Source organism: Eucalyptus grandis, chromosome 10, assembly GCF_016545825.1.
Source record: "Eucalyptus grandis isolate ANBG69807.140 chromosome 10, ASM1654582v1, whole genome shotgun sequence".
In the NCBI taxonomy this organism is placed as follows: domain Eukaryota; kingdom Viridiplantae; phylum Streptophyta; class Magnoliopsida; order Myrtales; family Myrtaceae; genus Eucalyptus; species Eucalyptus grandis.
Window position 1 is genome coordinate 3886387 of NC_052621.1, and position 18029 is coordinate 3904415.

General features: G+C 42.8%; 4 protein-coding genes across 5 annotated transcripts; 2 read left to right on the forward strand and 2 right to left on the reverse strand.

Annotated features, from left to right (window-relative positions):
* Positions 1-1427: 1427 nt before the first annotated feature.
* Positions 1428-2500, forward strand: LOC104421264 (formin-like protein 8). The gene is made up of 3 exons (XM_010033158.3): positions 1428-1704; positions 1800-1903; positions 2016-2500. The coding sequence occupies exons 1-3, from the start codon at positions 1517-1519 to the stop codon at positions 2045-2047; spliced, it is 324 nt and encodes a 107-aa protein (XP_010031460.2). The 5' UTR covers positions 1428-1516; the 3' UTR covers positions 2048-2500.
* Positions 2501-9929: 7429 nt separating this feature from the next.
* On the forward strand, positions 9930-11307 carry LOC104423395. The gene has a single exon (XM_010035889.2). It carries the CDS (start codon positions 10085-10087, stop codon positions 11042-11044), a length of 960 nt encoding a protein of 319 aa, XP_010034191.2. The 5' UTR covers positions 9930-10084; the 3' UTR covers positions 11045-11307.
* Positions 11308-13206: 1899 nt separating this feature from the next.
* On the reverse strand, positions 13207-14294 carry LOC104421265. 2 transcript variants are annotated; one of them, XM_039303706.1, is made up of 2 exons: positions 13503-14294; positions 13207-13405 (listed from the first exon to the last, which is right to left on the reverse strand). In XM_039303706.1, the coding sequence occupies exons 1-2, from the start codon at positions 14236-14238 to the stop codon at positions 13251-13253; spliced, it is 891 nt and encodes a 296-aa protein (XP_039159640.1). In that variant the 5' UTR covers positions 14239-14294; the 3' UTR covers positions 13207-13250. The 2 variants fall into 2 exon arrangements, with proteins under 2 accessions (XP_039159640.1, XP_010031461.1); XM_010033159.3 differs by having other exon boundaries at positions 13207-13364; positions 13503-14290.
* A 689-nt stretch (positions 14295-14983) lies between these two features.
* Positions 14984-15930, reverse strand: LOC104421266 (stress-response A/B barrel domain-containing protein At5g22580; the record flags this gene model as incomplete). Its single annotated transcript, XM_010033161.3, has 2 exons — positions 14984-15358; positions 15767-15930. Coding segments are annotated over 2 exons (363 nt in total), but the record flags the coding sequence as incomplete, so codon positions are not given.
* Between the last annotated feature and the right edge of the window lie 2099 nt (positions 15931-18029).

Consider the following 18029-nt stretch of genomic DNA (forward strand, 5'->3'; position numbering starts at 1 on the left):
GTTTTTAATTTAATTAATTAATTTTTATATTATATTAAAATTAAATTATGCCAAAACGACGTCGTTTTGACTAATTTAAGGGCTCTATTTTGGTCAACACTCAAAATGATATCGTTTTGGGTGAATTAGAACTGACTAACAAAAAGGAACAAAGCTTCAACGAAATAGAACAGAAAAAGAAACAAAAAAGTCGTTTCTTTTGAAAAGGAACACTTCTTCGATGGAACAAAAGAACAAAAACCAAAGGAACCTCAACAAGAAATATTAATATTTAATTATCATGTATGATTTTTTCCGGTTTCGGCGCGACAGATCTGGGACGGCTCGCTCGAGCCTCGAGCGAGCGTTGCTCGCCCAGATCTGCGGTAGAGCAAGGAGACGAACTCGAGCTCCGGTTCTGCTTTTTTCGCTTTCTTCCGATTCTCGGTGTTTTACTTTTCTTCAAATATTACATTTAAATGTGGGAAACCCAAGAAGGGGAGGAAGGTTCAGTTTGATTCGAAATAGCGTTTGGGTTGTTTGATTCTTTTTCGTGGTTGTTGATTATAAGTGGTTTGGAGATGTGGGTTCTGGTGACTATCCGGGTTTCGCTCCGTTTCCTTGTGGTGATGTTTCTTTGTTGTGGGCGGCTATTTGCACAGGTCTCGGGGATGGAATTTTGGTTTTCATCTGGCACCAAAGCAGACAGCTTGTTGAAAATGTCCGTCTCGAATTCATCATTTCGGGCTGTTTCTGTGGATTTATTGCTTGGCAGTTCCATGTGGCTTCGGTTGCTTGCGATGTGTTATTTGCTACTTAGTTATGAAAACAAATGAGATCAGTAATTGGCCTAAATTTTTTATTTGAAAAATTTGGGTTCCTTTGGCAAGAAGGTGGCAAGAAGGCATTTAAAGTTAGTTTTTATCCCAAGAAAGAAGATTATAACATTTACACATTTTCACGTCCATTTACTGTGAATTTGGGTTTGGAGCCCAAGATGAGATGGGCCGACCTCAAGTCGATTGTGCTGAGCAAAATGCCCAAGGACGATCCCCACGTGCGCCTCTCATTGGAAAGCTCGTGTTCTCAGACCGGCCCAGCCCAGTGGGGAGCATTTAGCAAAATTTATACAAACTTTAATTACAAAATTTCCTACTAAATATGCCATATGATCATGCTAAAAATGTTTGTCTTCACTAACCATGAACAAATAAAATTAATGAACATTTGAAGAATGAGAATTCAATATCAATTTTAAACTTTATTAAAAAATGTTTTAAAAAAAGAATTTTTTTTTTTCGCGGATTATAACATTTACACATTTTCACGTCCATTTACTGTGAATTTGGGTTTGGAGCCCAAGATGAGATGGGCCGACGCTCCGACCGGCCCAGCCCAGTGGGGGGAGCCCGCTCGCGGTCGAGCTAGCCGTCCTCGTCCTCGCGGCAGACTCTGCAATTCCCCGGTCGGAGAGGCGGCGGAGGCGGTTTTAGGGAGGTTTTAGGGCTGCCGCAGCAGCAGCAGAAGGGGAGCGAAAATGGCAGCTTCCGTCGCCGGAAGATCCGCATTCCTCCGCGCCATCTCGAGGGCAACGGCGAGGACTCCGACCAGCTCCACGCCCAGAGGAACGGCCGCCGCGTCGCCCCGCCCTCCGATCCGTCCCCATTTTGGACTTCCTCGGACTCCGATTTCGCCTCCTCCTCCTCCTCCTCCTCCGTCGTTCAGGTCGGTTTCGCCGTCTCCTCTCTGGGATCTTCCTTTGTACGAGGTTGTGCGTTTCTGGTTTTGATTGCGAACTCGTCTTGGATTCGCGCTGTCAGGTTGGTGCGGCGGGAGCTGAGTTCCCTCCTCCCCGTCCACAGCGCCGTTGCTTCTGCTCGCCTCGTGTCGAAGCTCCCCAGCGAAGTCAACTCTTCCTTCGAAGGTCCTCTCTCTCTCTCTCTCTCTCTCTCTCTCTCTATCGATTCCGTCTTATGAAGTTTGCAACTTCATAGTATTTCGCTTGTTCTTTCATCATAAAAACTCGACATTGACAGGGAGGTTCGCGAATTATCTGAGTCCCATCTGAAGTTGGTGCCTACGCAAAGCATAGAGAATGGCTCTCGCTTCGTCGGAGCTGCTGGATGATTCATTCGGCGGCAGGAATAGGCTTCCCGAGATTTTATCTGTTCAATCGACCATACTTTCGGATTAGAGTGATTTTTTTTTTCTTCTGTAGTATTCTGTATGTTGAATTTCGTTCTATTTCGGAGAGGGCATGGGGGGTCGGAATTTGTTTTTCCCAAATAAATGCCAGATGAGTTACGCAAGTCTACTGCGAGAATCAATGGGCAGTACGCGTTATAATTGGTTATTGAATTAAGCCTTCTATCACCACAGTGAAGCGATGCTACTTTGCTTTGGACCTGAATTGCTGAGTACTGCTTGAAATAGCAGGTGCCTTGATGCATCACATTGTATCTGTGCTTCTTTGTTGCTGTAAAGAGATAAATTGCATATCCAATATGAAGAATTCATGACATCTTTCATTACTCGGGACTAAAATTGCTCTTGGAGCCATTTTAGATTTTCTTTTGGAGAACTTCTGCATTTTGTTGAGAGTAGGAAAGCTATGGTTGTATTACAGGGAAAAGTTACACTGAGAATCATCTGGAGGAAAATCTATGTTTGCTAATGCTTAGCATGCGGTGGTTGATGTCGGCAGATGTAATGGGTTCGTCTGAAATCCAGAGTTGTTCAGCAGGTTGTGCTTTCCTCTAGATAAGTTTTCATTCTGCTCCCTTATTTTAGTCACTCTATTAGGAATTGCTTTCTTTTACTATGATGCATTGCGTGGAATCGTGAATGTAGTTGTGTGTTGATCATGCTAATTGACTTGTGAGATGTTCACACCAGAGACGGATGGATGGCTTTGAGTTAATCAAATATAGAGTGTAAATATTCATAACATGACAATTGCTTCCTTGCTGAAGTATGAAGATTATACCAGTTCAATGATTAACAAGAGTTCTGTTCTCGTTTACTTTGAACAGTTAGGGTTGACAGATTGAGGATAAATGGTAATGTCATGCTCTTACTCATCTGCAAGAGAGTGGGACCCATGATTCTGTATTTTGGTGGCTTATGCTTATTTCTTTATCATGGCATTCAAGTGCTTGGTATGCTGATTTAGTTGATAGTGAGATGTGGTCCTTTATTTTTTCCTCTGAACTAGAAGGATCAGATTGTGCTAGAAGCCATTGGCTATCTTGGTTCGTATAACTCAGCCCAACTGATAGTCGCAGACATTCTGAAGAAGGTTTTATTTAGTGGCTTCTGACTATTGTCATTTGCAGCTCTTTAATAGCTAGAGAGTTTGGCCTCTAGACACTTGGCCTAGTTTGAAGGAGTAGAATGTGAGGGTGCAACGTCAGGGTAAAATGAAATGTACTGAGAGCTTTACTGGGAATAACTGCAGAGTTTCGGATAATTCTCTAATATTGGGTAATTCTGCCTGATGGTTCATATTCTCATTAGGCTTTTCTAGCTTGGGAAAGAGATATAAATCCATAGTGGAAGAATGAATTTTTGGTTGGAGTAGGTGAATTTTCAGAGCAAGATGAGATGGTAGTACCTCTTCAGCCGGTGCGTTATGTGTGAAGCAATTGCAGGTCTGGAGCTCAGTAGGCTCTACTTGGTCATTTTGAAACTTCATTTGCCAGCACATTCTCCTCCTTGTATGTTGTGAATTTATTGCAAGCAAGAGCAGACATAATTTCTTAGGTTGTCTGTTTTTGTATATGGGTTTGGACAGATTTTCTTTTTCTTAGCATATCGATATCTGGCAAGACTCTTCAGTTTGTAATTCTTTGTAATACCACATGTTTTGTGCCATTGCTCATGACGCATGACAAAATCTACTACATATCTGCGGTTCGGTGAGCATTGAGCAAGATCACGGGCCTACCAACATGAAGAGTTGGCATTTTGGGCAAGTTCCATCATTTGCCAGGGAAGGAAAATTGTGAAGAGGTCAACCGTCTCCTTCTTTTCATGTGGTGGTTAGGTCATGGAGGTTGCAGGTGAAAACAATTTTTTCATCAAAGGTTGGCTACAACTGGGAAGAATCTATTGATGTGATATCTGTCTATGCAGGTAATGTAACTACCCCTATGCAGGTGATATCTGCCTTCGCTTCTACAGTCTTCCGTGTAATTCATTTATATTGAGTGTGATTGGCAAGTTTAACTCTTGCTCTTGAATTTGTCATAGTGATAGTATTCGAGTCTAGTAATTGAAATTCCAAAATATTTAATTAGCTGAGATGCTAAGGTGACTGGAAAGTTTGGTGTGTTTTGGGTATAATTCACGCTGGTTGTATTATTTTGTCTTGGGTCTTGGATATTCATTATCTTCTTATAGAAACTGTCTACCTGAGATTTGTTATCTCTACCTAACAATTTTGCTTGTAAGATTAGACAGCTGAAAAGCTATTGATTTCAAGTCCATGTGCAGTGCATTGTAAATTTGCAGTAGCTCTTGACTCTATTCATTGGTTAGGAGTACTTATGGAATCTAGGCCTCTTTAGATTACTTTTCTTTCCATTGCCATACAATTATGGCTGCGTTTGGCAACCACTTTGCCAAGGATCTTTAGCCCCCTAAAGGCCTTTTTGGGCCAAATAATCAGTGTTTGGCAAATTTTTTTTGACTTGCCTTTGCCAAAGGCAAGCCTTCCCAGGCTGAAAGCCCAAGGCAGGTTGGGGGCTGCCTTGGGCATTCCGGCCTCTCGGAAGGCTGAGGGAGAGTAAGTTAAAAAATTTTCTTCCACAAATGTCCTCACTAACATTTCGTTTTTCCGGTTTTGTCCTCGTTACTATTCATCTTCTTCTTCATGGAGGATGGCCGACGAAGTTGCGCGGAGCTGCCCATGGCCGGCGACGAGCTGGACAGAGGTCGGCAAAAGCCTGTGCGTCACGGCGATCGTCGGCGGCCGTCGCGTGACCTCGCGACCCCCCCGGTTGTCGCGTCGCCGCACCGCCGCAACTCCTGACCAACCACCAGATCCGGGTCGCAGACCGCCGCAACCCGGCGACCGCGACCCCGCGGATTCAGGTCACCGGAGGTCGCCGCGACCAGATCTCTGGGCGCGCGACCTCGGGACACAAATCACACGCAGATCCCGGGGTCACCGGAGGTCGCCGCGACCGATCGGGCCGCGCGACCTCCGCGCAACCAGATCGCGCGATCGGTCGCGACGATCCGGTCGCTGATCGGGGGTCGCGCGACAGATCGGCGGCCGGCCACCTCCGCACGGAGGTCGCGGCGCGGCGGGTCGCGCGGCCGTCCGGCGAGGGTCGCCGCGACCCACCAGATCGGTAGCGGCGACCCTCGCCCGGACGGTCGCGCGACCCCGCTCCGCGACCTCCGTGCTTGAGGTGGCGGGCCGCTCGATGGGTCGCGGCGACCCTCGCCGCCGCCGCCCCTCGCCGGACCGCCCGCTGCTGTCCCCCAGGACCGCCCGCCCCGCCGCGTAATCAACCAATTCTCATTTTTTTCCTTTTTTTTTAATAATAAAATTCTTTTGTAAAGTTAATTTGTCCAAACGCTATTTTGCTCAAATATACTTTGCAATGGACTTTCACAAATACAATTTACCAAACATAATTTGCATTTCCAAAACCCTTTTAACTCAAAGGTCTTTACATTTTCTCAAGGACTTTCCCCAAAAGCCTTCCCAAACGCACCCTATATCTTGTTCCTTTTCCATTTGCCTTCGGAGGGCCAAAAGGGGAGCTCCGGAACCTTAGGCCTATACTTGGTGGACGGTCGTCCTATTGCTTGGTTAGCAATATTTTTAAGAAAATCCGTTCTACTCCTGTGGAGTCACTCTTTCAAGTTTTACTATTCTATTCAATGAATGGTAAGCATTTGTCGTTTGTCGTCGGCCAATCTCATAAAACTTTCATTGACCAAATGGACAAAGATTGTGGAGCTGCACATGCAACCAGTAGATTAGACGTCGATTCAGCTATCTTCTTATTATTATATATGAATGTATCCGTTGTTTGTTGATGGCTACTCGCCGACAAGACAGTCGAGCTCAAACGGCTTCTCATGGCCGACAGTTTGTATATATTATTTCTGTAACAAACCGTGTTCTCTACGGAGCACGCGATCGACATTCTTACGAACAGAGATACGAGCTCGATTTCGTAATTATTGCCAATTGATGAATGTTCCCATATAAATTAGGTATACTAAACAAAGAGTGTTCGATCCTAGGATCCAAAGAAAAGAAGGGGGGGGCTTGTGCTTCCTACTTGATTTAGAAGTTACTTGTTTATACGATATACATGCGTGACCAATTGGTTATTCTTATTAACTTCTGTGAACGTGATGATAGCGGAGAAAATGCTAAAACTTGGTACAATAATGTATTCAAATTCTAAAACTTTTGTATCATACATTTAAGCGGTAAAACTTGCTATAACCGTCTACTCTAGTCCTTTGATCTATTCCTTTAGATTTTAGTGGACGAAAATGTTATATGACTAGCATTTTTCATCAGTCAAAAATTGACGGATTCAATAAAATTAGTCAAGTGCGTTCAAGTTGCAATTCTTCGAGACTTAAATGTATGAAATGATAACTTTTGGAATTCAAGTGCATTGTCGTGACGCGTTTTAGGATTTTCTTTGTAATTGTCCCTCTGTCAATTAACAAGCATGCTCCAATTTGTACACAAAAATAATTACTCCCGCGATAACGCCGATCCAATGTGAATGGTGATGGCGTGCTATAATTTGACGGAGTTGGCTTGGCCTTTGCCCCCACACGCACCCCTAATTCCTACTTTGCTATTTCGAGACGTTTTCACGAGATTAATCACGGGGGCTAATCGTCTAGCGCAAGATTGAAATCTTAACCTCAATCCAATCCAATCAAAGGGACTTAAATGTATGAAATGATAACTTTCAGAACCCAAGTGCATTGTCGTGATGCGTTTTAAGACTTTATTTGTAATTGTCCCTCTGTCAATTAACTAACATGCTCCAATTTGTACGCAAAAATAATTTACTCCCGCGATAACGCCGATCTAATGTGAATGGTGATGGCGTGCTATAATTCGATGGAGCTGGCTTGGCCTGTGCCCCCACACACACCCCTAATTCCTCCTCTGCTATTTCGAGACGTTTTCGCGAGATTAATCACGGGGACTAATCGTCTAGCGCAAGATTGAAATCTCAACCTCGATCCAAATCCAGTCCAATCCAATGGTTAAATCAAAGAAGATTATCTTACGAACCGTCAATAAAGCCAGTTTGAAATGATTAAAAAAGTCGGGTCGGTCCTCCTCCTGCCGGGCGTAGCGTGCAAGTTGCAGCAAACGCTTTACACCTCCAAAAGGTTTTCGAGATTAGACAGAGTCGCCAGCGCCATGAAAGCTTTTTTGCAAGAATAACTCTCTTAACAACATCGTATTTTATATTTCGAGGGGAAAGGGTGTCGACCCCAAGTTGTTGTCCTGTTGTCGTGTCTGCAGTGGCGGTGCTCTCTCTCTCTCTCTCTCTCTCTCTCTTCCTTCTTGACTTCGTCCCAAGACGTTTTTCGGTTTTCAATCATGAAAGCGTTTTCGTCTGTTTGCTTTTCGTGGGCTCGTCATGATCTCAGATGACCTGTCCACCAACAGAAAACCAAATTGGGGGAAAGAGAATTTATTATTATTAGGGGGTACTGGAGTCTATATAAATAAATAAAAATATAAAACAAGCTTTTCTCAGAAAATTATTGAATTTAATTTAATAACACCAAAAACTTCAAACTAATACATTTATAATAAATATACTAAAAATTAAATTTTTTGACTATAAAAAATTATAAATTGATGTACCTAGGATTTACTCTCTTAGATTAATATTACGAAAAATCACAAAATTGGATACACTGTGATAAACAAACGGTAAAATCCTAAATTGATATACTTTTTAGCTGTCATGTATTATTGAATTCAACAATTTGACAAGTAAAATTGAACGGAAACCGATTAAGGGTAAATTTGTCATATGTATCGATTTAATATTTTTTTATAGTAAAAAAATTAATTTGGGTAAATTTATCACATTTTTGCTGATTTGAAACTTTTATGATATTAGCCTATAGGATTTTGGACAGCAAGAAATTAATCATCCTCTAATTTCTTCCATCCTCCACTATTTTTTCTTCCAACTAGAATGTTGTGCTTGCATCATTGGGAGCGCATTCAACTCCGTGAGTTTCGTTCGAAATAATATAGACATTGATTGAGTTTCAATGAGCTTCAGTTCATTAACAATTACAAACATCGCTAGAGTTTTCAATAACTCTTCCTGCTATGAGCATTGTCTTGAGAGTTTTAACTATTCTCTTTTAGTAAAGATGGTGTTGTCCATTACGTACGGAATGTCCCTAGATGAATACTTGCCGGATATCAAAGATATTTCTTTCCATCTTACATTGCGTAAAGTTTTGTGAAAAGTTGGATATGAAGCTATATGATTTGGAAAATTAGGTAATGTTTTATGCTTTCCGACTTTCATATTAGTTTGCTACAAGATCATGCATATAAATCTTTAAACTTCAGTTTTTCTTTTCTCTATTTAAGTTAGCAAAAAGTTTGATCGACAATCGCATATACATCCTACAATAAGCTTTTGCTTACTGGGTTCCAACTTTTGTTTTTTTTATTCTTTTCGATTCTGCTTTCATTTTATGTTGATTAGTTGAGATTTATATTTATCCTTTTTGGTCGACCACTAATTTATTAGCCATGAAAAGGTTGATAAGTTGATTTTTTCTACAAAAAGAATGTGAACGACGGTATTGTTGCATTTTCCCTTTTATCACTGAGAAAGTAATTGAACGATTTTCTACTCCTCTCTAATTATCTTAAGATAATTTTCTTTCTAAATCGTAATCTTGTAACTATGGTTGTGTAAATATCATACCATTACAGTGTACACGCTTGAATCACAATTGTTTTGATGTAAGTATCTATTGATTTTTACTATTAGTTTCTTTTTTTTTACTTTATGCAAATGAATATCTATAATTGAAAAGACATTATTTAAATCACTAATTTGCAAATTATATCTGTGTAACTTAAAATAGTGCAAAATAAGCACAGATTTATTTCCGTGCAAGAAAAAGCAAACGTTAATAGTCTAGCTGATTTATTACACTAACATACGATATGATGCAATGAAATATTATCCGATGACAAAAATACTCTTTCTTGTTTGAAAGGTTATTTAATATCTATTGCATCACCAAGCATATCAATTTCATCAATCCGACTGATTTATCTTGAATTACTTACAAAAAGGAGTAATGTTAAATACATTGATAAATTTATAAAATTGATATGCACAATGATATTGCATGTTGTAATTCTCAGTATATTTAGTTTAAATAATCGAGTAACATTCTTAGGTCATCATAAGTCTATCACTGTTTAATTAATGTATCGGTTTTTTAAATTTAGTTTTGGGATAATGATATAAATGATTTTCAATGTGTAATATAATCTTTGAACTTTAGCTTAACATACAATGTCATTTTTAAACTTTTAATTTATTCAATATAGTCCCCAAACTTTTGGTGCATGTTCAATTTAATCTTTAATTGAATGAAAATATTTAATGTTATCATTCCATTTATTCAAATTCAGGGACGATATTAAATATTTTTATGTAGTTTATAGACTAAATTAAACATGCATCAAAAGTTTAAGGACTACGTTGAATAAATTTAAAGTTTATGAATCACATTATACATTAGGTCAAAAAGAGGCACCATTTATCTTATTTATCCTTTAGTCTTCCATGCCCAAATACGATTGAAGAGGAGGTTTGAACGAGTCCACCATTCGTAAAGTTAAAAGATTTGTCAACAGTTGAATCATTGGACAGTTCAAAAAGCACTCGCCGCTCTTCATGCCGAGCCCACGACGAAAAAGAAAACCCTTTTTCATTCTCAAAATCTATCTCCTTCCGCAATTGCTCCATCCCTCCCTCTCTCTCTCTCTCTACACGAGCTGTCGTTTTGCATCACGACCTCTCTTCCGCAGAGATCTCTCAGAAGTACAATGAGAGACATTATCTCTTGCTTCAGCGAGGACTCGATCAGTTTCTCCAACCCATCATGCTCCCACCCTTCAAAGAACGCTTTCATCTCTCCCTCCCCTCTTCCTTCGCTCCAAAATGCAGTCACCTGCGTCTACAGAACCATCCTCTCCAAGCACAGGAAGCACCTCTTGATCACCATCTCCTGGTTCACCACGCAGGCGGGTCACCGCGACGTGATCATGAGCTTCGACCACGATCCGTCTTCTTCCTTCCAGCTCGGCACCAATTCGGGCCTGTTCAGGAAGAGCAGGAGCCACCACAGGAAGGTGGAGCACCGGAATTCTGAGGTGGAAGTCTTCTGGGACTTTTCGAAAGCCGTGTATGAGACGGGGCCGGAACCTGTGGATGGGTTCTATGTGCTGGTCACGGTTGATTCTGAATTGGGTCTTGCTCTTGGTGACCTGGCAACGCAAGAAGCCATCTGCAAGAAGCTCAAGGTATGTGGAAGCGGGGATACACCGAAATTCTCTTTAGTTTCGAGGCGAGAGAATTTGTCGGGGGACTCGATGTACAGCACCAAGGCCAGGTTCGGCAAGACGGGCATCGTGCATGATGTGCTGATCAAGCACAGAGACGAGAGCGAGGGGCAGACGCATCCGGTCCTATGCGTTTACGTCGACAAGAAGATCGTGCTGAAAGTGAAGAGGTTGCAGTGGAACTTCCGGGGGAGCCAGACGATTTTCGTGGACGGCTCGGCGATCGACCTGTTGTGGAACGTGCACGACTGGTTCTTCGGCCCGGGCACCCGATGCGCGACCTTCATGTTCAGGACGAGGAGCGAAACGTCGGCGGCAGCGGCCGCGACGACGGCTTACGACCACGAAAGGCTCTGGTTGGAAGAGAAGTTGGTGATGCAGGAAGAGGAAGAATGTCACGGAAGCGAATTTTCTCTATTGATATGTGCAAGAAAGAGCACATGACAAGAGACCATTTCAAAAATGTGTAGCTTTGGGATTCTCTTCAAGTCCCAACCAGGTGATCGAACTGTAATTTGTGATCTTTCTTCATCTGTCTCACATTACATATTAAAGAAGGTAAAGAAATACTTTTGAATTAGCTTTGTCTTTTTAGGCAAACGAGGAAGGTGCTGATGGAAATAATTTTTCCTTGTTACATCTTGATTCGTTTTATTCTTTTTGTGCAGAGGTGAGGTGTTAGTGTAGAATATACAATGATTGGTCTCTCTCTCTCTCTCTCTCTCTACCCCGTAAATGAATTTTCTAGTCTATTTTAGAGAGGGGGAAAGGGTGGCAAACAGCAAGCATGAGTTGAAAAGCATCATATGATTGCATGATGTGCAATCATGAGCTGGGCAATCTCTGCAAAGTGCAAATCATCACCTGAGGGCCTTGAGAGTCTCTACCATGCCTACGGACAAAAGCATGCGATCACAGACACCTTCATTATGTCAATTTGGATTGCATTCTAGACCCTACTGCGGGCACAGACCAATCGGGCCGTGTCGCATGATATTTCCGGGCCGCTCAGATCGGATTTCACGGCGTAGTTTTAAAGGAACAGTTCAGATCCTATGAGATTTCTCAACACCATTGTCCAAGAGCCTACAACATGTTTCATTCGATGCCGCATGTTCCATGGGGAGAACGAGGGCAAGAACTGCGGCTGGGAAACGCCATGCGTTTCGGTCAAAAAGCATGTATTGCCGATTCGACTTTGCCGACCACGACTAATCTGTCTCCCCGATGGCGAGCTCGTACGAACGTCGCGAACTCTCTTCCTCAACGGAGTTTTCAAGGAACGAACCTCCGAGTCAAGAAAACGAGGCTTTGGACCAAAACAAGAAGTCATTCTCGATCGAGTTTTGAAAATAACGACGAGGGGCAAAAGGGGTTTTTCACAAGGACTATGGTAAATACATATTATTCAACTGGTGCCGGGGTGCCAACCTCATGCGTAGTCTCTAGTGCCCTGTTCTCTTTCCGTCATGTCGGACTCGATTTCGGTCAAATTCATTTGTCTAATTTGAGTATTTTTAAGGTTTTCGTCTCTTCATTGGTAAGGCGACGGGACTAAATTATGGGACGGCTTTGTCCTCTCCACAAATTCTCCAAAACCCTGCGAAAGCGAGATGATCGGATGATTCCATGTACATCGGTGCGGACACTCCTTCACGGGTTTTGTCTCGGTTGATATGACAAAACCGGAGTCCTAATTGCCGTGAGATTTGCTTAACGACTATGCAGGATGACGAGATAAATCGCCAATCGCTTTGAATTCGACTACGAAATGAACCTGTCTCTGATCAAGACTTTAACTTTCCCATGATTCGGTATCTCGTGATGTAATCGTCGTATTGACATCACTAACGTTTGTTCATGCTGGAATTTCGGTGGGTGCATAAATTGGGAAATCAATGCGCATGTGCATGTGACATTGGCGCGAGGGCACCAGATTTTTCGGGTGCAGCTTTGGTCCAAATACCTAAAGTTTGGGCCACCCCATTCCTTCCTAGACTTTGACTTTGTGAAAGCAGGTGATGAAGCAGTTGGGAAAACGCCAAATTGGCCGGACTGCTGCCTAATTGAGTAATCATTGTCTTAAAACTTGCCTTTTAGCCTTAATTATAATTTAATTATGGCCAAAGGCGGGAAAAAGAAAAAGAAAAAGAAAAAGAAAAAAGATAACCATGTTGCAGTGTCCATCCAGGGGCAGGACTGTCTGCAATCAGACTCGAAGACGTTGCAGTCCCACTACAAACGGGAATATTTGCACAGGGCATTCAGCATTGATGGGCTCTAAAATAGTTGGCATGGTGTTTAAGACCAGAAATAGAAATCTTATCGGCATGCATCGATGGACCTAGGAAACCGGGTTTGGTCGAGCTGAATCGGGCTCGAGCGTTCTTCTTAGAGCTCGTCTCGATTCGGGCTTCGATCGAGAATGAATTTCTAAATCTCAAGCTTCGACTTAGCTCTGCTCGTTTCACCTTAGTTTAAAGTCATTCGAAGATCTAGTTTGAGCTTTGGAGCCTGAACTTGAGTTTGGAAATCTTAGGAGACCGAATCGAGGATGCGATAAAGATCGTGAAATGGTTTCGTGGGCATGTCCAAGTTGGACCGGGAGAGCAAGGGCCATTCGCTTTGCCCGAACTTGGTCTGTTCATTACTAGTGCACCAACAGATTCTCAAATGAAAAGAACCAAACGGATAGCAAGGAAACAGAAGAGGACACTACCAAAGGGCTTGGATGATGCGCCTCCTCCTGAGATGACCCTGTCCCCTGCAAAAGAAAATTTGATCTCCTGGCGCCGACTGATGATTATAATGATAACAAAGTTCGTAAAAATATAAGGCGGAAGCAGAGATTCATGTCATAGATGTTTTTCAAGGCAAAGGCTGGTAGAAATTGTGCACTTACTGCACTCCCTTGGATGGCAGATGCACTTCAATCCCACGCCGCAGTTTCCATTAGGCCTTTCGCACTCGTTGCAGAGGTTCGGTACGTGATCTGGAATGTCGAATGAAATCCTCGTCCCAAGCTCATACCCTCTGAAGTCCTCCGACTCAGTACCGTTATTAGTCGCATTTTTCTTGTATACCCATCTGGAACCGGAGCAATTCAGGGCCTTAGGATCGATACCATTCTGAAGCTCTTCCAGATCATGAACAAGCAAGCATGAATCAAGAGGTTTGGATGATTGCCCTGGATTTCCTGGAAGAGCTTGACATGTATAAAAATCGGTGCAATTAGGGATAGGAGTCGACATTATGGGAAGTCTTGCATCGATGCAGTTGAGTAGGAGGAGAGAGTTTGGGTGCGGAGGCGAGGGGAAGCCGGCAGTGAGAATTGAAGGAAAGAAGAAAAGGGATTGAGACGAGCAAGACGGTTGGTATGTGATGGCCAATAGTTTGTTGGTGTAGTCAATGGAGGAAATCGGGAAAAGACCAAGAGATGTTCTGAAGTATGGCTTCTGAGATCTGCAGAGAATCATCCTGCTCAATGGAGATGCCTCAGTCGAATTCAAGTTCGAGAAAGGCGGGTCGATTTGGGTTTCGCCACAGAGAGTTCCAAGCACTTGTTTGGCTATGCAAAGGTGAAGAAAGCAGTACAGTGTCAGAACTTCTAGGAGATGGAGCCTCTTCAGTGGCTCCATTTTAGTTTTTGGCTCTTGATTCTCTAGCGAGAAGATTATAGAGGTGAGAGAATAAAGCAATTGGTAAATGGAATCTACTTTTCAGTTTTTTTTTTTTTTGAATCTGTCCTTATGCAGTCCACCTTTTTGGGTCACTTGGTGGCAACGAGTTCATTCTGTGACTAGTTTTGATTTCTTTTGGATCAGATGGAATCATTTTAGTCCTCCTTTTGCAGAAGAATTAGAGCATTTTTCATCCCCAATACTTTTACTCCATGTTCCTTCTCCTTTCCATGGTGGTCATTGGCACTTTTATTGTTTGCTTTCAGCTTTGAGAATCCACTCCATCTCTCTCACATGAGGCTGTAAGTTCTATATCTGGTCGAGCTATCGAGTACATATTCAATACCCCTTCGGCGCACGATTCTCGTTTATCTCTTTTCTTTTGATCTCTTGATATTTCAATTGCAACCAGACAATAACCAGATGCCTGTGCTAGTCAGGAACCAACACTTTAGTATCCATAATTATCTCGAATTTGAATAATTGTGCCGACTGGTGTAGAGTCCCTTATAGTAATTTGGGCCACTCGTCCTCCTTTTGGATGGATTTACAGATGTGATCGCATCGGATGGTGTGTTAGCATCATATTAGTACTAATTGTCCACTCTCGGCAGACAAGCACGGTGTTAAAGTCAAAGTTAGTTTAACGCCTTCTGTGATCACAGTTATATGCTGTTATTGTCTTGATTAATCGAGTCCATTATTAGCAGTACCAATCTTACTGTCTATTCATCAAAAGCATATAGTCCAAAATACATTATAGGACACATCGAAACAGAACAGGTAGTCTGTAGGTCGATCAGATTCTGTCGAGACTGGACGAGTAACTGAGTACACACATACACCATCACACACACATTGCGCAGAGGACGATCGCAATCATGCTGGTGATTTCACAAGAACGGCAGGGAAATCAAGCACGACCACCTTCTCAATAGCTGAGGAAAATGTAGAGGAGAACTCTACGTGATTCGAATGACCGAGAAAGGCGGTGAAGTCCTCCTTCTTGTGGAATGACATCATGAAAGCATGAGTAAAACCTTGTCTGAGCATCTCTAGCCCTTCTATGTCTTGTCCCCTGTTTCATCGACATATTTAAAACCAAATAGCGAGAAAAAGTTAAGGGAATCGCAGCTTTAAGGGTTGATTCTTGGTGGACTGGAAAAGTAATGCACTTAATTATGTTGTCATTGAACAGAAAAATGGGAAAAGAGCGCAACTGTGTGCTTCTGCTACAGCATAGCCACGCCACGGTTTTCAAAAAGCCGATGTCCGTCCTCTCAGCGTATGAATATTTCTACTAAAGCAGATTCAGCCTAGATATTTACAGAACCGTAATGATGACTATAATCGGTCAACTAGACCAAATCCGTGTGCTAATACCACACTGTTGAAGAGATTAGCACTTGGCGGTGCACTGAACTTTCCCAAGGACCAAACATCATAAGTATCATTATCAGCAAAGACAAAAGGTTGATTATGTTACCATTCAAAGGACTTGACAGCTTCGATCTCCAGCGCCAGCTTCTCCAATCCCTTGAGAATCTCTTCAATGACGATGTCTTCTTTGAACTTGACGATAACTAGATGCTTAAAGTCTCCCATCGCTACTTCAATCCTGAAGCAAAAAAGGTCACTGAACGACAGGATTTATACACATTACTCACATCAACTTCAACAGCTCGGCCTTGCACTGTTTGCGTGGTGGCCCAGTTCACCACTCGTGTTGTTGGAGGAGCACAAAAGAGAGGTGTCTTCTTTCTGGGACAGAATCTGCAGCTCAATATGTGGGAAAGGTACGGCGATTGCGGGTATAGACCCACCAACCAGCAACTTCTTCCCTCAATGGTACAGTGAAAATGTCTTATGCCATTGTCTTAATGCTTATTTTCCTTCATCCATGGGGCCAGTGGTGTCAATTATTTTGAAAAAGTTCGAGTGCTGGGGCCGCCTTTTCATTTTGCCGACTGGATCGTCACGTGACCTGTTTCTTTCTTTTTCTTGATTTGTGCGTGCAAAATGACGTTCACTTTTCCTAGTCAAGCACCTTTTTTTAAATTTGGCCTCCTTCAATAAACCATACAGCACAGATTGCCATTGCTGGACTCTTCTTTATGTCATTCGATGAGCAGTAAGGTATAGCTGTGGACTATAGTAGATGGATTACATGACACTTCTCATCTTTAAGGAATCTGAACTGCACCCACCATGAGTCATTTGGATCTGATCTTTTAACAGATCGGCGAGATGGGACAGACGCTTTTGTTATGTTTGCCCTGGATAATGGGTGATTATTACTCATCGGTGATTATGTCATATTGATTTCTGGCTTACTGACGACGCAGAACAGATTCTTCTTATTGTGCCAATCTGTTTTTCCTCTCATATTTTCGTTATTTTTTACCTGATTTGGTAACTTGAAGCAGTTGTTGTGGAGTTTCGGAAGAAAATGACTAGAACTTGCAGTCATAAGAACTTCAAATGCCAGAGATTTTGTAATCAATAGGAATTCTATGGTCAATCTGTTTATTTGACAGAATTCACATCGGATTTTGGAGGCAAGCAATTGATCTTCCCCATGTTTGGCTTTCATTACTGTTTCTTATTTCTGTCGATCTAGACGTCAATGGCTGTCGATGGTTACATGAAAGCGTTGTCCTTGTCCTCTCTGTGTCATCCTCATTATAAACCCGTCATGAATTAATCGTGGGAAATAATTGAACGCGGGGCCCATGCACAGTGAAGAGTCTCTTTGGCGGTGAAAGCCTTCGGCCACCTTGGAGATGACAGTCCTTGGCGAAAGCCTTCGTCCGGCCAAAGACCATCCAAGGCGAAAGCTATCAGCTTCCTGGATGGTGAAAGCCTCCTGCCACCTCCACATCGAAAGCCTTTGGCTGCCTGCCCTCACATCTCCGTGTTCTCGAGAGAAAGCCTGTGGCCGCCCTGAACATAGTCCAGGAACAATAGTCTTTGGCTGCCTTGACCCAAATCCTTGGCATTCTCGAGCGAAAACCATCGCCTGCTGGAATGTGATACTGGATTGAAAGTTACTGGCCAACCGGACCAGTATCATAAGTGTTCTTGAGCGAAAGCTTCCATCGGCTTCCTGGAACACGGTCCTGGAGCAAACTCGTCAGCAACTTGCACCCATAACATAAGTGTTCTTAGACGAAAGCCTTCGATTGGCTGTGAAGAGCATGGCCGCTCATAAGTAATCTCGCGAGGAGGGAACAAGGTCAAGGAGTGAAAAGCCTTCGGCTGCCCTGACCCTTAAGGAATTATTGGCGAAGGCCATGCGGCCACCATGGACAGACGTCCTGGGCGACCGCCTCTGGCCATTACAAACACATCCTGTGTAGAAAGAAGCCCTTTCAAAGACTGGGGGCCTTAATCAAACTACAAAGTTAATGTTTCCGAATGCAAGTAAACAGGTAAGTTATCTATAGCGCAACTACCGTTGCGGCGCTCTAAAGTTCGATGCAGTTTACTCTCAAACTCCGACAAGGGTCGCTCAAATTTAGGTTGGATGACAGCCTTTGAGCGAAGCCATCAGCTCTGTTCTCTCTTTTATGTTCTTTTCTCCGTCCCTCATCTTCATCTCTCTCGTTTGTTTCTCTGCTACTCCGTGATGGACGGTTGCTTTTGTCAATGGAGAAGAACTCCAGCCTGCTGGAAGCAAGCTACGCTGTTATGCACTCCCTGTCTTCCATGGAGAAATTACTACACGAGCGTGATATATGTCTTCATGT